The sequence below is a fragment of the Mandrillus leucophaeus genome, unplaced genomic scaffold (assembly GCF_000951045.1).
Source record: "Mandrillus leucophaeus isolate KB7577 unplaced genomic scaffold, Mleu.le_1.0 Scaffold1126, whole genome shotgun sequence".
Lineage (NCBI taxonomy): Eukaryota > Metazoa > Chordata > Mammalia > Primates > Cercopithecidae > Mandrillus > Mandrillus leucophaeus.
Window position 1 is genome coordinate 654,616 of NW_012099499.1, and position 23,556 is coordinate 678,171.

A 23,556-nucleotide genomic window follows, 5' to 3' on the forward strand; every position below is an offset into this window, starting at 1 on the left:
AGCACAGCAACATGGCACAAGTATACATATGTAACAAACCTGCACGTTATGCACATGTACCCTAGAACTTAAAGTATAATAATAATAATAAATTAAAAAAAAAAAAGAACTGGTCAGTAATCAAAGGCAACTATCCTTTCTTTTTGGACACTAAAGGAGTTCCTAGTGCTGTATACAATTCTTTCTATTTCCAGCTTCAAAAGAATATAGTTACCACTATATGCATTCATGCATACATAGTGAAATATTGTGTACTGAAATATGTTCTGTACAACTTTGGCTAATTCTAGCCTTCTGCTTTTTTTACACAACTAAAAACTAAAATATTCAGTGTTCTTATCTTGTAGTCCAAAGGTGCTTTGAGAGTATTCATTTGAACAATCAGATCTTGCTGTTGTCAGTTCACTTATAACAGCTTACACTCTTCAAGGAGTAGTATTAAAATAACCTTTTCTAGGGTAAGTACAAAGCTTCTTTGTTATTGTTATTTTATTTCTCTCTCCTTTGGCATTTTGTTTTGATTCTCATTTCCTTGGATTAGGTGGTTTACATTCTCTAAAGATTATAAAGCTGCATGGCTTAAATTTTTCATGCATAAGGACAGAAGCGTATGTGTGTGTGTGTGTGTGTGTGTGTGTGTTTCTGTGTGTCTCTGTGTATGTATGTATATACATATCCCACCTCCTACAGAAACACATGTCTAGGTGAACTCACTTTAAATAAATGGATGCCTGGAAAGTGCAATGTCAATCAGATTCTCTGAGAAGAAGCTCACAACCAAAAAGCATTATGCTGAAAGTTCTACTATAAAGAAAGGCTTCTTTCTTACAAGAAAACAAAATTATCTGATGATATTACCTTTTGCTTATATCTAGATTTTCTTATTTTTGGCTTAAAAATCACACATATATAATTTATATAAATAATACTCATTGAAATCTTTGGGCAAGGAATAACAACTTACCAAAATAAAATGCTTCAAGGATTTCATTTAGACTGACTATCATCATAGTATAAAAATAATATTTGCCACAGTTTGATTATGCAATTCTTACAATGACATCCCTATTCATTAGCACTGAGCACTATGAAGGTCATGTGAACCGATCTCCGCTCTGGAGAAGTAAAAATCTTGTTGAGGAACACATTTCCGTAAGAAATAATTAGAGAAGACAGAAATAAATAACATGCTAATTGAATGAATATAGAGAATATAAAAATCACTAGAGAGAATCAATCAGAGAAGATGGGACATCAGAAGATGCTGAGGATGGAACATTTGGATAGGCAGAGACTCAAGAAGCTATCCCCAGACATTAAAATTTAGGAGAAAATAAGTGTTGATGGGTAAGGGTTGAGGAGATGAACACACTTCTAAATTGTGTAGAGTCTGTAATAAACAAAAGTAGAAAATCAACATATTAATAAGAGTGAGATCAAACAATGAGCAATACTAAAAATATTTGAAGAGACAGTCAATAAGAAGCAAAATATGAAAAATAATGATGTATACATTGAAGAAATGTTGAAATGGGAGAAAGATCAGATATGGGGTAATGACATTAATTTAGAAGTAAAGGCAGTCTAGACTAAGTAAGTATAGAGAAGAAATTAGGAGACCAATCAGCTGTCATTGGCACTGAAAAACAGAATTCCAGGCTCTGTCATATGTAAGCATTCTCACATCCTTCTGTGACATTCACAAGTGGAACATCTGTGTGAAGCCTCTCACCCACGTGTCCACCTTGAAGACTAGAATGCAATTTGCAAGAAACCCAAGTGTAGCCTATTTTGTTCACTGCTACATAGCCAGTGCCTAAAACAACATCTACCGTACAGTATGAAGGCAATAAATATTTCTTGAATACTTACCATTTCAAAATATAGTTGAAAGTCTACTTTTCTTTTGAAACTTTTCTCAATTATTTCAGGTAACAAAGCAAAAAGTTTAGTGGGGAAAACATAGATTTTGGAATCACGTAGACCTGTGTTCAACTATTGACTACCTCTTAGAAGTGTTTCAACAACACTTTTCTGATTTTCAGTTTTTTAAATTTGTAAAACAGAATGTTATCTATCTTGCAGTGTTTTTATGAGGTCAGAGACACATAATGGTTACCGAATCTATGACAACTATTAACTAAGAGTCAGATATCATGCAATCATGCTTTCTTTACATCTATCCAATGTTGCATATGTCTGAATTAAAAGATTATCACTTTATACTAGATAGTAACATGTCTGTTTTTTTCTCCCTCCATACACAAACCTATTGCTGCACCACCCACTTCTTTAAGGTGCCTAGAAAATTTGTCTCAAAATTCATTAAAACTCCAATCTCAGTAAAATTCCTTGTTTGATTAGACTTCAGTACTTTCTCTTTGTTTCAGTGTCATTACTTTTACTCTTATGTATTAAAAATATTAATGTTCAAGTTTGTCTTCATTCCTGAAATATGAGCTCTGCAAAGACAGGGATGCTAGTTTCTATTCACACATTCCTGATGCCTAGGAAAGTATACTGGGCACACAGACACATTCTATCAAAGATGAGATAAAAACAAAAAGTATGAAATTATGTGACAAAACGTTCACTAAGCAAATGGATATTACAAAGAAAAAAATGCCTATTAGAAGATGTTATCTTCCAGAGAAATTATTCTTAGAAAGAAAGCAATAATTCTTGGAATTACTGAGAAAATGAAAATAGGGAAGATTTTAGAAACTCTGTCCTGTCAGGGATTTTGATAAAGGAATCCAATATAACCTCAGAGTTTAGGGAAGCATGCCTTACTTACATTTTTTATATACCTGTTTTGATATTGAAAGTAGCAGCTATTGCATTTCTACTTGAGAGTCTGATCCATGCATTTTTTATCAGTTCCTGATTTCAGGAACCAGTGATCACAGGACTTTATTTTGTTAGTCAACAGCACTTACTAAACTTTTACAATGTGCAGAGCAAAGAGGCTGTTGAAAGCGATCACTAGATACGAAGACACCAGTCTCCTCTAACATCAGCAACCTACTTAAGATAGACAGGAATAATGAAAAAATAATGTACCCAGAGTCAATTTCACATCATATTCTCAGATAAGGTTGATGCATTAGTGTTATTATTATGATATCAAGGTATAAAGCCTGCAATGTTGAAATTCTGCCAACCCTTCAGTTTTCATCAGGTGTCTTGTGGAATAAACAAGATTGCACTTTGTGTTCATTTCAACTAGTTGCTGTGGGCTTAGCCACAATGACTAACAATATGAGTAACACAGAGTAACACAATGAGCAACAAAAGTAAGATTTTCTTTACTCTTTGAATCTAAATTTATTAAACTACTTGAAATAGAATGGCGATATCAAATAAAGTATTACAGGGCATTTATAGAGTTCAAAAGTCTATTCATGTGCTTGAAGAAACACATTGATTTTTTCCTGGAAAGCATGATGCTTTTATGCATATTATATCAAATCCAGATATTATTTTTCAACAAAGAAAATAGAGCATTTTATCAAGTTAAAATTATATGAAATCTGTATTTTTAAATGATAGCTTCTGGTAGACAGAAAATTACATAGGCAGTATATAAGTAGAAGAGCATTTGATTATTTATTGATTTATGTCCACCAAAACTGAGAGCACATTGTTTTATTTTAAAATAAATAATATTGGCAACACGTGATTCTTTTAATACTCTACTACCAACATCCAAACTTACTTTCTTAGTCTTTAAGAGTGGCTTACAAATACCGGGTGGGGGGGGGGAGTATTTTTCAGTATTATATTCACCTTCCAATATTATATAATTTACTTTTGATATACTGTTTATTAGTGTTGTTTTCTGAGACCCCAACATTAAAAGTACTTTTGCAAATGTAAAATTAGTTTCAGCTTGTAGCCTTTAAAAAAATTATATAAATTAGTTAGATACAATTGCCTAACAATATCAAAACAATAACATATATATGTAAAGTCAAAATGATAGCCTCATAGAGGAGATTTAACTCAAATGGCTACCCGTGGACCCCAAACAAAATGATCAATGCTCTTCCTGAAAAACAATGCTGTAATGGTCAAATGAAATTACAGGGATCTCATAAAGATATGTAAACCAAAGATACAATAGCTGCAGTATGCCTGGAAGTGGCTAAGCTTCCAAGCAAATCATCCCTATTAGTTCCTATTCATGATTCAAATTATGCTATTTTATCTCTTCATAACATGCAGCATTTTTTTTACCCTCACATTTTAGGCATTTTAGCTTCTGCTGACATAAATGCATTCCCAAAATAGAATGTTACAGCAATCTTCTGCTAGACATTTAAGCCCATTTGTGCATTTATTTTTTAAAATGTTTTTTTTGAACTTTCTAACTGTGAGAGGGCTGGGAAGGTAGTGTTAGAATGAATGAGAACTTGTTTTCTAAAGCAACACTAGACACTTGATCTACTGTTAAAAAAAAAAAAAAATCACGGTCTCCTACCTTGAAAACAAACATCTCACGGCGAAGAATAGCTAGAGTGTTAAAGTTCCCATCACAGATGTTGGGTTTGGCTCCAGGATAGGAGGGTCTGCCGGTGGGAGGCCTAGGAGGTTTTGGCCTGTCATTCTTCCTTGGGTCAGCCGGAGGAATAGAGCGGTGAGGGGGCACTGTCGGTAGAGGTCTTGTAGGTGGAGGAATCTTGTCAGGTGGACCTTTTGAAAATATGAGGACAGTGCTTGGCTCACTTAAAACTGGAATAGAGCTGGAAAATATGCTACAGAGAACAATCACTTATCAGCAGAGGGCACAGACTAAGTGAACTAAGAGGTCTTTAAGATCGTATATTTTCTGAAAAAAAAAACAAAAGACAAAATATCTTACCCCCAAAAAGCATTGCCAAGTCTATCTGAAACTGTCCTTATCATGCTAGAATCTGGATCCAGGTAGCTAGGTTTCCTTTGTTAATTTTTAATACTATTTTTCATAGCTTCACCACAGTTATTTTTGGGAAAGCTGCCTTCAGAACTTTTTTGGAAGCAGGTGGTATATAAATAATAAATAAATGAAAAGGAATACTGGAGCCATGTAAGTAAGCTCTAACAAAGTTAATCCTAGATTTCAATAGATAATGATTCTATGAAAATATTTCCAAAAGATAAACATTAACGAAGCAAAGTTTATTCTATCCAATGTGTCAAAACTATTTTATGCTCTTTTATTGATTTTCACTGTTTTCTTCTAATGAAATATTTTGACAAATTGCTGGAAGAGTGTTTCCTTTAAGTAGTGAATCTAAAATACCTATTGATTAAAACACCACCAGTAAAATATTAATGTGAAGAAGTATTTCTCAAAAGGGCTTCTAAATCAAGACAAAGTTTACACATGTAATTTGGTACAGATGTTAAGCATCATTCTCAAGAGATTCATGTTTTTTAAAAAAGATGTAAAGCTGTTTGCACTTAATATTTAGGTATGGGAAGACTATTCTTTTGCAGACCTTCAGTCTAGACTACTAATTCATGAGGTCATGAGAAAGAGACTTCTTTCAGTGAACCACTTAAGAAGAATTTCTGATGACACACACTTAGACATAGGATAGCTCAATTCAACAAAAGAGATATTTAGCACTGAGTGAGACATTTCTCTCTTCTTGGTATCCCAGCAAACTAAAGAGCAGCACAAAAATTGACCTTTTTTTTTTTACAAATCTATTTTAACCCTGAGAGAATACTTACCACTGAGTTATTAAAATTAAAAGAAAATAAATGAATGCAAAACGAATTAGTGAACTTAAACTATGCTGCTTAAAAATGCAAAAGACATCTTCTGGATACTGGATATTAACATACAGATAGCACACGTTTGTCTTTGTATTGTAAAAATAAAAGCTTCACTTCATTAATTTAGTAAAGCATATTTGCTATATGTTAATTATAAATGTCAAGTTCTTTGCTACTATGTGTGAAATAAATGTCTTTATAAAGGTCAATGGTTGTATGAGGAAGTTAGGATTATAGTAAATATGCATAATAGTCTTTTCTCTTTTCTCTTAATTTGCATTCATTGAGTGAATAAAAATGACACTACTATACTAAAAATTTGTTTTGTATTCTGTATTGATAAACTTCACCACTTGTTAATTTCACTCCTTTGTTAACTCTTACTCTAGGTCAATAAATCATTACGTGACTTTGGGGTCAATTTCTTGTATCTATCATATAAGGGTATTTTGTGGACCTTCAAAAGTGTTTTGTCTAGGAAATACCTAACATCAACTCTCACAAACTGTGAGTCAATCTATCAGTTTGTAGAAAAGTCTCAGCATTTTATATACGAAAGTCTTATATTTTTCCGTTTTTTTTTGTTACATTCACTTATTACATATTTTTTCCTGAATTTTAAAAATTAAAGTTTATTAGAACTTTGCTGTAACTGCAGGTTTTCCAACCAAACTCAGTAAGAAAATTTCATCAGTGCTTAACATGTTCCCATAATCTATACATTAAGATATGTGGGACCTTTGCCAACAGAATTCAATTGATAGAATAGTTTTGCCAGTAGGCCAGCTACATACTTTTTCTGTAGTTATCTGTTTATTCTTAGAGCATCTATCTCAAAGAAGAAAACACAGTAGAATTTCTGGACTTCACTACAGGATTAAGCAAATGGAAAAAGTAGTAACCTACCATATATCTTCTGGATGCCCTGCAAATCATCATTAGGTAGTTTGAAGTTGTCTGTTTCCATGTACTGGTAAAATGGAGCCATGATGGCAGTGGGGTCATTGGAATGCTCCAATCCCAGAGCATGTCCCAGTTCATGAACTGCCACAAGAAATAAGTCATTTCCTGTGTGAACAAGAAGAAAATAAGTTATTGTAACTAATATCCAAATACAGAATTGAAAAGGACAATTTGGTATTATCAACATTTTACCCAAGAAAAATAGGAGGAACTCTTTCCTTCAACTATTAGTATGGTTTCATCATTGGTTTTCCTACTGGCAAAAATCCAATATCCTTCGTTCAAAAAAGGGTCAAGGGAGGAGGTGGTCGTGATAAAGTCACAGATATTTAGAATCCAAAAGGGAAGAAAAAAGAATAAAAGTTGAAGAACAGCAGCATTGGAAACTGATACTACTGCTGTCAAAATACTCTTCTAATTATGAAACACATAATGTGAAACATCTTACTTTAATATGCCTCACATATAATATAATTCTAACAACTTAGTAAAAAATATAGGGCAGATACCTTCCTTACTTTTACACCAATGAGTAAATTAAGGCATGAAGGTGACAAGTCTTGTCAGGAACAGCAAAGAGCTAAGATTGGGACTTAAGATATTCTGACTCCTAGACTAAAGCTTTAATTTTTTGCTAGCATAGAATATAGAAACATAATAATGTAAAATAAAATCTATAGGCTATTAGTCATACTAACTAGAATGCTAGTCCTAGCTCTATAAATACCAATTCCAATCTTTTCATACGTAATCTGAACCAAATACATTTATCTTAAGAGCTGCTGTTCATCACTGAAAATTTCCACCTGTGGTAAACTTGTACAGTAAAGTCTATGGAGTAAAAACTCTGCAGAGATATTTGGCGTGATTTTACGCATTCAACCCCCTGTTGATGACTTCTACATTTTGCTCACTCTGAATCATCATAATCATATGCATTATGGGAGAAAAAGGTGGTCCTACATCTATATATTTAATGCTAAACATTTAGTTGGGCAACATGATGTATCAAATAGTTGGGGCTGTTACATTTCTAAGGGTTATGCTTCTAAGTGAAAAGTTTAATGTGATTGAACATGAAGGCTAATATTTCACATGAATACTTGCCATGAATGCAAATATTTAATAATTTCAACCAGCATTATTTCCATGAAAACTTCTTTCCAACCATTTTTATAATGTACTATGATAATTGCCTTCAGAAGACTATTTTTTGAACCCAAAAGCCAGGCGAATAACCAACATTTTTTCCACTCTGGAGTAGTCTGTCACAGAGATCATAAGACTGACTCTTCATATGACATTAGCATACCAAAAATGAGCCATTGACAGTACTTCCTGTGGTCTACCTGAGTAAAAATACTAATAGAGCATGGTTATTGGGGGTTGTCTAGGGAACATCGTAGTCACAGGAGGAAGAAAAAAAGGAAAACAGAAGGAAGGAGGAAGTTATTCATGAAGAGTTGCATAACTATGACGGTGTTTGGAAGTATGTAATTTAGGGAGAAGACTACTAAGGATTGTGTCTTGGGGGCACTCACAGGTGAGAGGATGATTGGAAAGAAAAGAAGTTATACTCATTTTTAGATATGGAACATCTAACCCCAATGCTACAATGAACATCTTTGTAATTTCGAATCAGAGACACCTTAGTTAAAATATGAATCTGATAACCACGTGGCCTATTGCTACCCTAAATAACATGTTAAGTGGAAGAAGGATCGCTTGGGAGCATGGCCACACCCAGAAAACATGGGTCAATTTTGGCTGGAGCATGCTATCAATGGGCTAAGTGAAAGGATATTTTCACCAACAGCAGACTGAATGGCAAAACAAAGATCTATCAAGCAGAAAAAGGAACAAAAGAAGCCCAGGCAGTCAAACGAACAGCAGAAAACTCACGAACTGGCATTCAAGTTCACCATGAACAGCTAGTCACACCTGAACTCAGTCAGAAGACAGTGCTGACTCAGAAAATAGCTTCAGATACTCTTGACCTTCTTTTAGCAAAACTGATGCAACTTCTTGGTCAGAAAGTCCCGACGTGGACTTACAGGGATTATATCTTGTTTTAATCTTCACAGGGAAAAAAAAAAAAATCCAACCTCCATCCTCTCCTCCTTGCATATCAGGTCCCCTTCACTAGAAAAAACAGACCCTGCTCTGTTCCTAAACACATAGGAAGTCAGTCTTACTCTTAAGAAGATAAATATTGCTTTCAGTCAAAACTAAAATTTTGGCTAGGAACCCAGTTGACTATTAAAGGTACTTCAAACCTCTCACAAGAAAAGAGTCTCTTGGTCTCAGATTTTTTTTTTCTTTCTTTTTTGGCTAGAAAGAGGAATACAAAAAGACAAAAACAACACAGACATAATAGCAAACAGGTCATAACAGCCAAAGTCATTCTGTTTCATGTATCTGTTCTCTTCAGATCATTCATATTTTTCCTTAACATCATTTCCAAGGGTGGAGTCATTCCTTGTCTCAGGAATAAAGTAAGGTTTAGAAGAAAATTAATAGAACCAGGATATGAACTTATGACCTGTGGAGTACTCTACACTACTTTTAATCAGAAACATTGGCCAAGGGCTCCAAGTAATTACCATTCTTCAGATGATTGGCAATAATGTAATTAAACCTTGCTTGCAGCTTCACAATAGTTCAAAAGGGTAAGTTGTTCAATAAAGTACTGCCCTGTAATTTGAATTCCACTAGGAACAAAAGTTGTTGGCACATGATGAGCTTCAGACAATTAAAATGCACCAGACCTCTTTCCAAATGATGAAAATAATAACTGCTGCTGTAACTTATCATTAATTCACATTATTCGAAATCCTTAATTGTAATATGCCTTGATTTTATCACCAAGCAGGCAACAAAGGAGAAATCAGTCTCTTGGTTCTTAATACAGAAATAGTACTTGCTTCTTTTGCAAGATTTTGAGTTTTGAGTTTGTTGCTTTCAATTGTATCTATAATCTCCTTTCCTTTGTATACTCCAATACAGTGTTAGAATACTAAACTGTATATTATGAAGGATAATTATTTGTCATTTCTTTGTCATAATTATGTCTATATATTATTCCAAGGTCCTTCACCCTTCCATGCATTTTCAGATACTGTCTTCCCTGCTGACATATCCTGAATGTTAAAAAAATGATCATGTAATATTTTATACATACAAATTATTATGGAACATTTATAATCCTACTAAAATATTTGGATATCACCAGCATCACTTAATCTCTCTCTCTGATGATTTTGTGATCCCAAAACTTTGGCTCCTCCATTCCTTCCAGAGGTCATATCACTACCCCGAGTTCTGAATTTGTCATTGCACTGCTTACATTTTTGTTAAATGTATTTTGGTGTATTTTGCCTTGCTTACACTTTTATCAAATATGTGTTTCAATGAATTACAGTTTCCCCTAGTGTTGGAGCTTTGCAAAGTTTATCTTTGCATGCTGTCTTCTAAAACTTGTTGAAACTCAGTATTTTTTTTCCCTAATATATATCTTCTAGCTTGACTCTGTCAATTGTGCAAGATCTTGTTAATATTTTAAAACAAAAATCAAAGTCATCTCCTCTGTGAAGCCTTCTCCAAATTCCCAGGTCAATTCAGTCCCTCTACATCTGTGTATACCTAGTCTTTCATATATAACTTGATTGTAGCACATACCATAATTGCCCTGAAAAATTCTGATGCTCTTAATATTCACCTGTGGGTTAAAAGACTGACGGAATAAATTTGAACATATTTCTAATTTTAAATATATATAAATACTTAAAATGTTACAGTCCATATCTAGAAATAAAAATCAGAAATCATCACCAAACCTGTGATTAGTAGAGATTTCTCCAATGCTTAGTGGATGGATAGGATGGAATGGGTCTTCTCAACTTGCAGTCCTATCAGAATATGCATACAGTTGGTTTCCCTAGTTGAGAAGCTAAAGAAATATATGGGAGCCAGCCTCTGAGATGACAACAGTGATCCTCACCTCCTGATCTCACACTCACATTGTCCATCAGCATTTTATCAGTTTGCCACAGCAAAATAAGGCAGAAGTGATGGTATTTGACTTCCAAGGTGAGGTCATACAATACATCCATGACTTCCATCTTATCTCTCTCTCTCTCTCCCCTCCTCCCCTCACCTCTGCCTCCTCTACAACCATGTGAGTTAGCTTGGAAGTGAATTTTCCAACCCCTTCATATGAGTGCAGCCCCAGCCAACATGGGTATCCATGAAATAACCCTAGCCAGAACCACCTGGCTAAGCTGCTCCTGGATTTCTAACCTTCAGAACCATGTGAGATAATGAATTGTTGTTTTAAGTTGCTGGGTTTTGGGGTAATTTTTTGTGTAGCAATAGATAAATGCTATGGGGTATTTTAGCACTCTATCTTCTCTCCATTTGGTTAGGATTAAGAGGTGATTCTAAGAAAAAACTGAAAAATACAGTAGAAAGGAAGCTTCTTTGAAGCATGTGTTTGTATAGCACTTCTGAAATAAACAAGAGATTAAAATATTGTCCATTTCAATCCCCTCTACAAAACCCAAAAGGCTTGGCATAACTCTTGGTCTGAAGGAACGTCTGTGATTGAAAATTTCCAGAGGTAGAAGTATCATCTATTTCCTTGTCTCCTGTGTTTTTTCAAGTCTGGAAAACTTGATAATTAGGTTTTATTATTTGTTGTACCTATGCTATTACTCTCTTTGCATTTCACTGAAAAGAGGGCTACTTTCTTGGTGGTCAGGAAAACGTGTTTCCTGCCAGAGAGCCAGAGAACTCTGATACATGGGTCTGAAAAAATAACATAAAAGAAATACTATTTATTGAGCATCTACTATGAACTATAAATGTCACTGAACTTGTTACTGAAATGTCATGACCTAAACTTTATTACTCCTGCTTTACCAGTAAAGCTCTCAGAGGCTATGGAACTTGCTCAGTCAGCCAGCCCATAAAAGGCAGCGTTGGTATTTACTTCCTGGGGGCACAGGTCACCTAAAAAGACTTATGTCACAGCTTTGCAATACAGAAGCTGAGAGAAGCCGATCTTAGGTGGATTTTCACGCATCTCTTTCTGACACTACTACGCTTCCATGGAGCCTGCAGTCTCTCAGAGTGTTCTCTCTTGCCTTTTCCCTGCCCACCATCCCTGCCTTCAACATTCCACCTAGACTGGGCTGCTCCCCTAGTGCATCAAAACTCTAGAACCATCCCTCAGTCCTTTCTCTAAATGCTTTTCCCCAATTGAGTCAGACATAGTTTGAGTATGAAAAAATGTTTATTATTGCAATCATTTATTAGTTACTTACCATTGATGAGTAAATTTCTTGCAATGCACTTTCGAGTAGCATTTACATGTGTGTCAGATAAATTTTATTGAGATTTATTTGAGGGCAAACCTAACTTATTTTTATATACACTCGGACCTTTGAAGTCTTTTGATGTACACAGGACTATTATTATGCCCCAACGCTTGTGGAATTAAAAAAAATAGTTTTTATAATACGCAAGTGACAGGATGAAGTATCAGTTAATAGTCATATGTGCCCAGTAGAGTACTAGGTGCTTAATGTGTTAGTTTATGTACTCCCCTCCATACTAATTAGGTTTTATTATTATTACCATTCTACAGACTGAGAAACTATGACTTTCATTGGCAATGGGACTTGACCAAAGTTACACAGTAAGTGACAGAAACTTATGTAAGCTCCCATACAGTCCAGGTCCACAACCAAAAACTTAGTGTGCTAAGAAAATGCACTTATCCACTTTTTCCTTAGCCCTCAACATCTTTTCAAGGCTCTACTGAGCATCCTAGGAGATGATGGCCACCCTGTCAAGCTACCTTCAAAGAACACAGCTGCTGCATAGGAGGTTTTTGTAGGTATCTGTAATAATAGTATTTCTTTTTTCCACTGAGCTAATAATAAACTTACTATTTTAAAACTTGGTAAGCATTTTAGTCTGTCCTGGCTGCCATAACAAAATACCACATACCGCGTGGCTTAAGCAACAGAAATATACTTTCTCATAGTTCTGGAGGCTAGAAATCTGAGCTCAGGGCACTAGCATGGTCAGGTTCTGGTGAGGGCTCTCTTCCTGACTTCTTCAATGCCTAGCTTCTCTGTACGTACTCAGAGAGAAAAAGGTAAACAGAGAGGAAAAGGAAGCTCGTTGGTGTTTCTTCTTATAAGTAAACTAATCTCATTAACTAGACCTTATTCTCATGACCTCATCCACCCCAAATTATCTCTCAAAGGCCTGATCTCCAAATACTATCGGATTAGAGGGTTAAAGCTTCAACCTATGAATTTTGTGGCTTTAACTACAAAATTTTTATGGATACAATTCAGTCCATAAAAATTCATCAGTCCAATTTGGCCACTCAAAGAGCTTTTTATCATTTTCATTGCTTCTTACTTTTAATTAAGTCTGAAAGTCCTGGAGGTTTTTTTTTTTTTTTTTTTACAAAATTAAAAAAAAAATTCTTGCTACAATTAGAAGACATAGGTATAGTACACAGAATTTCATTTTTTAAATTATATTTCAAAATACGTATTCAGCAATTAAAGAGGATTGCCGGGAATGTTAGAATTGTCTGTTTGGATGTGGTTTGAAGTATGTCTAATAAGGCACAGTTAAACACTGTGCACTTAAAATATGAAGAAAACAAATTGCCATTTAACAGGTCTTCCAAAATCAGAAAAAGTATTTTCAGGAATATATGTGCCAAACATTTATAGTATTTAATAAAACAAATACTTTATATTAAATCAATATAATTAAAACAACCTATATGTATATGTTAGTCAGGTAAAGTAGAAAACTTAGGAAAATATTTGAATAATCAAGGCCAAACTATACTTTTTATTCCTTTGGGCTAGAGTTTGAAGATGATGTCTGTATTTAATGAATTAGACATGTCTTTACCTAATTCATAAAAGTCTTGCTGAAGAAAAGCAAGACTGGATATAGTTAATTGCACCATGCTAAAAACAAAGCCCTTTTTGTTTCCAATTGAGCTCAGTTAAGATTCTAAGAACATTCTCAGTTATGTTTCATGTTATTTATTTTTCTGTGATTTATCTGTGCAACACTTTTTCCATGGGTAGCTCAGTTTGATTGGTCAGGATGATTCTGGAGGCCTACTTGCCTCTCTCTACAGCTAGTGCAAAAGAGATCAACTTTACTGACTGCTTTAAAATAAAAGTAATCACATAATAAATTGCAAAGCCAGTTTTTAGGAACTGATATGAATTGCCATATTATTTTTATTACTATTTGAAAAATACAAATTATTATTTGTATGGCAATCCTGGTAATATGTGCTACAATTTCCAGATCAGCAACAACTATATGAATTACTCTTTTAAAAATTTTCCATTATCTACTATGTGCAACGAAATATATGCAGAATTACTGAACTATTGATAAACAATTTACCATAGCATATAATTGATTTTTCTACTTGGGCCAGAAAATATGAGTGCCTGGAGCTCTAAAGATAAATCACCCAAGGCCTTTGTTCTTCATTTAGGAACTGAGAGTAGTTCAGTAACTCTGAGCTCTTTTGAGCTCATAATCCTCTCAAAATTGTCTGAGAAACTACAGAACTTCTTTCCCAAAACATGAATGCATTAGCAAAGTACTGAAAGTTATTATGGAATTACTTTTGCACTACTTAAGTCCTTTAAGACATACCGGGGTACAAACTCTTAGTTATAAGATGAATAAGTTATGGGGGTCTAGTGTATAACATGATGGCTACAGCTAACAATACTGCATTTTATACTTGAAATTTTCTAACAGAGTAGATCTTAAGTGTTCTTGTCACCAAAAAAAGAAAAATGGTGACTACGTGAGGTGAACCATGTGTTAACTAACATGATTGTGGTAATCACTTCCCAGTGTGTTTATGTGCGTGTGTATATATGTAATCACTACTTTGCATACCTTACATATATATCAAAAATAAAAGATAAACTGTATTTAAAATCCTGACTCAACTATTGACTGTATACAATTTAGTAAACTACTAACCTCTCTGCAATTCAATTTCTTCATTTGTAAAGTGGGTGTGACATCACCTATTATAGGGTTGTTAGTAGGTTAAACACCATCATGTATATAAAATATTTTGAATAGTTTCTAGAATATAGTTTACTACAAAGAGTGGTAATTTTAGTAACAATAACAATAACTACTTCTACCACTGCAAATATTCCTATAATCAACAAACCTTACAACAAACTTTTGAGGTAGATACTAAATGACATGAAAAGAAATTGAAACTCCAGTACACTAGATCACAGAAAGTAAAAAGGCTGTTATGTGCCCGAACAGGAATCTAAATACCAGTTCTAACTTTACCAAAACTAGTGCACCAACTGGTTAAACATGGTTACTATGCAAACATATGTGAGTGACAGAGTTGAGAAATATACCAGGCTCAAGTTTTGGAGAGTTTTGAATGCTAGGTTTGAGTGTTATTATCATGTAGGAGATAACAGAGTACTACGAAAGTTTGACATTGAAATGATATTGCTGTAGAGTAATTTGGCCTCAGTATGCAAATATGATTGGAGTGAAATGATTGATGGCATAGAAAGCAGTTAGAAGACTGCTTCAGTAGCCAAAGCTATTAGGTGATGAGGGCTAAGGTGGTGATGAGGGCTAAGGTAGTACTGAAGGGAACAGAACACAGGAGTTGAAATGAGCAAAGGAAGTATGTGAGTGATATAATGATTTCAAATCCTTTTTTGAACTTAGGGGTTAAGACCAACAACAAGTATGACATTATTACATTACTGTTGGTCATAACCCCTAAACCACCAAATTCCATGTCAAGATCATTTCATATTTTACTCTCATTATTTCCAAAAGCAGAAAAATTTAACTTGGATTTTGATTAGAACTTTCAAGGTTATAATTTTTAAAGGCTGTCCATATAAATGTCATATAGAAATATTTCACATTATTTTCACACAGTACCTTATACCGGCTTTTCTCTGCAAATCTTGTGCTTAAATGAATAATGAATAGTTAGCAAGAAATTGTACAAAAGTTTATAAAATGTTTCACACATTTGCTTGGACCAACACACCTAGATTGTAGTTCCCATATGCATTCTGCTGTATCTTTCAAGCACTTTGCTGATGTGAGCTTATCCTATAAGAAAACTGCTTGAAGACATACTGTAACACCACTGATACAAAGCTGCTATACATAATGGCTGGCTCATAACAAGGAGATGGGTTGGCTCTTTTTGAGGAAGGGCATTCAGCTTACTGTCATGCAAAGACAGACTTTTGAAGCCTTCATAAAGTTGGAAACCAGTACATGCTTGCAAAATTGCATATGAGAAGAATAATTAGCAAAACGATTAGTGTATTTTGTTCACAAAATTTCTGCTTTTTCAGTATACATATTTGGACACCAGAAACTTTTTTTATTTTACAATGAAAAAACTTCTGATCCTACACTAAAGAAACAACTCTGATTAAAGCATAAATAAAGGGTAACTTATACAGCAATTGAATTTAAGATGTATTTTGTGGCTTATATCTTGGCCTTAATTTTCCCTACAGCTTGACTAAATTTTAGACAGGTTTTTTCCTGACCATAAGTTCCAGACTGCACTTTTCTTAAAGTATTTACTATAGGAAACTTTCAAATATAAATCCTTTCTTTGTTACCTTCAGATGTAAATATTATCCCAGATTCTTGCCAGTTTTACAACCTAGGAATGTCTTTCTCTGGGACTTGGGAGCCATTCTTTGAAACGTAATCATCAAGCAAGATAGAGTCCTTATCTTCTTGTCTCTATGGGAAGGGAAGAGCCTTATTTTGATTAGCAACAATTAGCAAAAAAAGATCTTCTAATCACATTGGTGGACATCCTCTCTACACTTAGTAAAACCAATCATGACTATGGGATCCCCAGGAAAATATTGGGAAAGTATTTATAGGCTGTGGAAGGAGGGATCCTAAAGATCTGGATGGTGGTCAGGCTCATCTGGAAACATGAACAGAATTAGATGGGTTTTCTGGTTCATTTCCACCTCCTAAAGGAGAATAAAAGTTGGAGAATGGTTGAGTTTAAATTCCCAGCTATTGAGGACTAGAATAGAGACCCTCACAGAAGGGATGCACAAATTACAATATGAAGGAAGTAGCAAGAGAGAATTAACCAGAAATCAAGTGAAAAGATGTTACAGATGTTATAGTTGTGTATCAAGTTACTAGAGTACGTGTGTATGGCCCTCAGAGTAAACCCATGCAACATGTTTCTCTGCTCCTGGATATATTTACATACTTAGAAGCAACTACCCTATATTCAAGCAAACTGCTTGTTTTCTGCAAGTAGGAGATTAAATTAGTTATATAATTTAAAAGTTGAGGGAAGATAGAATTTTAGTTGCTTTCCAAATTTTGCTATTTTCAGTTCATTGCCACCTAATTCATTTTTTTATATTACAGACCTGATGGCCTAGGTATAAACAATTTCCTGTTTTTAGAAAACAAAGCAAAAGCTCATAAAAATAACCCTCTATACTCGAGTGTTTGTACAGAGATTAAAAACTTGTAAACAAATTTGTTTTTATAAAACGTTAATACATAAACAACAGCAAGTATAGTAAAGAAGTTTGGTAACTTTATCATGGCACATTCAGATTTCCTGATGATTTCCCTTTCTTCTCTAAGTGAAGTTCTTCTCTGAAAGAGCCTGTTTTGCCAAAAAATATTTAACAAAAGAAAAGCAAAGGCTGTTTTTTCTATTAATGTTTTAGTTTTTAATTTTAGTTTTCTCTAAAGCAACCCTCTTTCCATACTCTCCCAAGCATGCATATTTTCATGAAGGTATACAATAGTAAAACTACACCAAAATGAGTATACAAAATATAAAAAAATTATAACCTTAGTACCTTAATATAATCACGTATTTTTTAGAGTAGGCTTCACATATATGTATAAAAATTCATAGACATATAAAAATTCATAGACAATTAAAAATTATAGATATATATTTCTTTTTTAGCATATTGTGAACCTTACACTTGACAGTGGAACAGTTGGCATTAATTTACTGTGTTGGCCTATCGAGTGATTACCCAGAGTTTGAAATCAACAACTCTGGAATTTCTGACAAGGAGTTATTTATTTTAAATAAGATTTTCCAACTCGACTAAAGCTATTGATGCTAATAAGAAAAGACAAATGTGTTTGCCTTTCTGTAATTCTCATTTCAGAACAGTAACTTGAGCTCATATTTGTTTTCTAAGAAGCAATGTAATACATGTAAAGTTTGGCTTGATAAATTACCCTTAATGTATGAATTTAAAAAATAATATGCAAAATCATAAATTCGGTAATTATTTGTGCAGTCAAAATTAGCGAGGATTAGTTGAGCCAGTTTATCAAAATATTTTAGTAAAGTAGTGGACTTTAAAATAGACATGTACATGGCACACACCAATAAAATCAGAAGATTCATGCATGGCCTAGTGTTCACACAGCAAATTTTAAAACGTATTTCAGGATCTTGCAAAAGGATATGATGTAACCTAAGTGTCTTCCTTATCTGCTTTCTTTAGTTTGCATTTAGAGTGGCAGAACTGAAATAGCAAGATAAAAATGGAAATGAAAATTAAAGGACATTTCTTTTTTTAATGATAGATATGCTTTACATTTGTCTGTGATTTACTCCACATATTCTGTAACTAAAATTCATATTTAAATTATTTCAGTGTAGGTGCAGCAAAATATCTTGTCTTATTTTTATTTAGTAAACAAATATTTGAAAGGCCTGGGTTTTTACTTAGGAGTTGGCAGACTATTCTGTTGGCAATGTGGTTAAGAATTTCAAATGTTCTGAGGAATGTTTTCTTTCTAGGATACATGACTTGGATGGGAACCATAACCTAAATGTCTTGTGAAATATGTGTGTGTGTGTGTGTGTGGTTTGTAAGTAGAGCAATGAATAAACCACTTATGTTTCATAATTTTTACAGATTCTAAGGAAATAAATTTGTATAATAACTTCACTGTAGTCTTGGAAATTTCTTCCAGCAAACAGGAACACTTAAAAATGTATTATAAATACTGACTCAAAAAAAGGCAAGGGATGTAAATCCCTGATTGTGAGCTTTCTTTTCCTTTTTATTATGTCTTGATTGCAAATAACCTAATTAATGGGAAGCAGTTGCTTCATTTACTAAAGGATAATGGTAACATTCGTGGGGTACCCATTATGGCCCAGATTCTTCTCACAAAAATCTTTTAAGGTAGATGTAATCACCCCGGACAGAGCCTGAAGAAATAAAGGCTTGGAGTAAATAACTTAAAAGCTGGTAAGCGGTACAGGAAAGTTTGTATCCAGGTCTCTTTGAATACAAAGTATTTCTTTCCTATGCTGAATATGACTATCTTGTAGTATTATACACACACATACACACACACACACAATCTTCCATAACTTTCATCACCTAAACTAAGGTAAAAGATATAAATGTAATCTTATGACACAATTGAACAAGAAAAGAATCAATGTTGATACTAAAAAGAACTATCATTTCCTTTGATGTTTGCTCATGGACTGCTAGATTCCATGAATTTTAATAACATACAGCAAGAATATATTGTCCACTCTATGTCCAACCAGAAACACAGACTATTCATAGGAGATACAATAGTCTCCAAGGAATTGACTGTGCTCTGCTAGAGAACATCTACCATCCTATATCATATTAGTTGAGTGTTAACAAAATATCATTATTATCACAGTACTTTATTGGTCGAAATCCTAAAATCGTTTCTTATTACAGTTCAAACTACCCATTAAAAACTACCTTTCATAATCTGGTTTAGACTTTCCTATCCAACCCATCTGTCACTATTCACCCACATGTAACTTAATCCTTAATAGCTCCCCTAATAAACCATAAAAATTTTTACTTCTCTCACTTTCTTCATGCGAATATCACAACATATATAAAAGTGATAAACCATTTGCCCCTTTTCTCTCATTGTTCAAAGTTTTAGTATGTTTTATTTTGATCAAACAACCTTGGATGGTCAGTGTTAAGAAATGAGAATTGAACTGTGTATGAATGACTCCATTCACTACATCATGTCATTTATTGCCGTAAGGGATATGTCTTTTGCAGAGGTAGAATTTCCCTCTGAAACTACTTTGACTATTTTCACATACTCCTTCTGGCCTTATCCTGCTCTATTTTGTTAGTCATCCTCACAGTGAAGTGATTTTTACCAAAATCTATTTTAGCTGTGGAGAAATACAGATTTTTTAAAAATACGCCATTAAATTACTCATACATCCCTTTGTGAAAAGTAAAAAAAATAAAGATTTTGTATATACGTAAGTTTCAATACTTAAAAAGCCTTAGAAAGACTCTTTAAAATACGATTTTTCAATTGTACTTTGTAAACAACTTCAAGAATGATAATATTGTTTAAGTTAGCCATTGCTACGTAACAAATCCGCAGCTTAAAACAAAAGTCGCTGATACTCTCACAATTTCTTTTTTTTTTTTTTTTCTTCTTGAGACGGAGTCTCGCTCTGTCACCCGAGCTGGAGTGCAGTGGCCCGATCTCAGCTCACTGCAAGCTCCGCCTCCCGGGTTTACGCCATTCTCCTGCCTCAGCCTCCCGAGTAGCTGGGACTACAGGCGCCCGCCACCTCGCCCGGCTAGTTTTTTGTATTTTTTTAGTAGAGACGGGGTTTCACCGTGTTAGCCAGGATGGTCTCGATCTCCTGACCTCGTGATCCGCCCGTCTCGGCCTCCCAAAGTGCTGGGATTACAGGCTTGAGCCACCGCGCCCGGCCTACTCTCACAATTTCTATGGCTAGAAATATGAGAGAAGCTTAACTGGGTTGTTCAAGATCAGATTTTTGTGAGGTTTCAAACTGTTGGCTGGAGCTGTCAAAAGGTTTGACTAGGGGACGCTCTGCTTCAAAGCCCAATTAGGACGTGTTGGCAAGCTTTGGATCCTGCTATCTGTTGGACAGAGATGTGGTCCTCACCACGTGGGCTCCTTTCATATGTTGGCTAGATGTCCTCATGACATGTCATCTGGCTTCTTCCACAGCGACTGATGAGACAGACAGAAATACTGCCTGCGCTGGAAGCTGCAGTCATTTATAACCTAATCTTGGAAGTGATTCACCATTACTTCTTCTCTGGTCTATTTATTAGATTGAAGCCACTTTGTCTAGCTTACACTCAAGAAGAGAGGATTATACCAAGGGGTAATTACCCAGAGGTGTTTCATTGGCGGCCATTTGGGGGCTGGTTACTCCAGCATTGGTAACAACAGTGAAGGCTACCACTTGAAGCAATTTCTAGGTTTTAGATACCGTACTAAGTGTTTGCACTCATTGTAGTAAGTATGCAAGGGACAGTGTTCCATATAAGTGTTTCCTATGAAGGAAACTGATACTCAGGAATGTTAAATAAATAACAAGGAGTACTGCTAATCATTAGTAAAGCCAGGATTCAAACCTAGGTCTACTGTATTCAAAGTCAGCAATTTTTCTCCCCTTTAACACTGTACCTTTTTTTCTTCTATGATAATAGAAAATGATCTAAACTGTAATGATTTTTATTCCACATATTGTTTTGGGAATTCATGATACTTAAGCAGAGAGGAAAAAGAAATCATATTGAATTACCTTGCCATTACCTTTATTAAATTTGATTCTTAAGAAAAAAATTACAAGCTTCAAAATCTGCTACTTTTCAATATGACACTTAGATAAATAAAAATTATACAGCTCTGACTTGCTAAATTTTGAAATGAAGTGTTTGTGCTCAGAAATGTTCTCCCAATAATCAGGCACAAATACAGGGGCCTCTTTATCATTGTCTTGTCCACTAGGAGTTTTCAATAACCCTCCTCAGTTACTGTTCTACACAGGCTGCAGAATTAGGAGCTAGTGATGGGTAAACTGAACTTCTAATGATGGAGTTATAGTATTTGTTTATATCTGAAGAATATGTTCTCTATTCATTTTGCTACAGTAGTCACATTCTTTGCATGTTATAATGAGTAATTCAGAGTCATCCTCTACCTTTGACAAAGAGAATATGCAGACATATTTTCATATTAATGACTCTTCAGTCTTAGTACCCATTTTTTTGACAAACAAAATTAGAGCTTAAAATAACGATGCAGAATTAAATACAACATTTAGAACCTGAATTAACAATGCGACAGATATTATTAAAATTTTCATATAAAAATTCAGTTTTTCTCTAATTATCATAGTTCCCATTATAACTATCATATCATCATCTAACATATTATAATCACTTTTTAGTCATTTTGTATCCAGCTGACCTTCATCTTGCAATATAATCTTCAAGTTGAACCATATAGAGAATGAAAGGAAAGAAGGTAGACTGCAATTCAGTATCAGTATACACAGCATTAAGCACAGTTTTCTGTTGTAAATAAAATGGAATGTAAAAACAAAGAAAAGATAACTAATTAGAGCCTCCCAAAGCAGAAAACTATTAAAAAAAGAAGACACCCCTCTACAGAAACACTTGTGGAAAAATGTGCATATGAATATGTAATTTTAAATTATTTTATAACATATGCTTCTTAGCAGTTAATGAGAAACTCTAACTCCAGCAATATGTCACCAATTCTAACAAAAATAATAACCATAAGCAATTGCTTTCAAAATCCCAAAGTCTCTCTTGGTCCACTAAAATATTAAAGACACATAGCTCTTAGATTATTAAAAGCAACTTTCTTCACACTTACATAAAGAAATTTTGTTTTTATTCCTCTTTCACATATATTTAATATCCTTATGTATTCAATTTCTTTATATATTCAATTACTGGTTTTATTGAAAACCAGTAAGGTTTAACTCAACTTAAAACTTAAAGATATTCAAATTTTTATAAATTGTGTACCTGGAACAGATCTTCTCAAGACACTATTTTTACTCAGAGAAGTACCTGTATTTTCTACACACTTTATTTTCTATTTTGTAAGCCTGTTTTTTTTTTCATAAAAAAGTGATTAGGTTTTGGGGTCTTTGGTATTATACATTGTCAAAGATTTATGAATGTCTAAATAATTTTAAACCATGTATCCATCTCTTCTCTATATATTTTTCTAATTTTCCTCTCAACACATTCCAATTTATTCATCAGGTATTATCCTTTCTAGAGACAATGTTGCTGTTTCCACTAGCAGCTTATTTAATACAAATGTTCTTTGTACCCATCCCTTATTTTTTTTCCTACTACCTTGCTTGGCTAGACATGTGATCTGCTAATCTTTATTTTTCTTCTCCACCTTATGAAACACCTAGATCTGATGTCACTGATATATGTAGCTTTATTTTTATGTATTGTTCTAAAATATAAGATTGATAGCTATTTGATTGGTAGTTCTTCAGTCTGTTCATGTCTAGAAAAGAATTTTAATAGAATTTTCCCAAATAAGCTTTTCATCATTGAAAAAAGAATAAGAAATAAATCTTTCCTTTTCCTATAATGAATTCACTATCTCACAACTATTCAATTGAATTTTTATATGATTCTCTTCCTTTGAGCTGCTTTAAAGTTCTTTTTATTAATCTTTTAGTCCTTTACAAGTTCCTAATCAAAGTTTATTTCAGCCAAACTTAATTCCACTACATGCACTTATTAATTAAGCAAACATTTATTGAGTATTAGATTAAGTACACTGACCTGACTCTCAATGAGTTTAGTCTGATAAGGGAGACTGATAAATAAACACAAAAATACAAATACCTAAAAATCACAGAGA

The 23,556-nt window shown here is 33.9% G+C and overlaps 1 protein-coding gene across 1 annotated transcript in view; it reads right to left on the reverse strand.

Annotated features, from left to right (window-relative positions):
- The window catches only part of MMP16 (matrix metallopeptidase 16 (membrane-inserted)), a gene marked incomplete at its 5' end in the record, with an annotated part of 186,056 nt that overhangs the window by 87,299 nt on the left and 75,201 nt on the right, over window positions 1-23,556 (reverse strand). Inside the window, 2 exons of the mRNA XM_011995225.1 lie at window positions 4,484-4,695; window positions 6,673-6,834. Of these exons, the coding sequence (XP_011850615.1) occupies window positions 4,484-4,695; window positions 6,673-6,834 (374 nt within the window). The remainder of the gene's footprint in view (window positions 1-4,483; window positions 4,696-6,672; window positions 6,835-23,556) is intronic.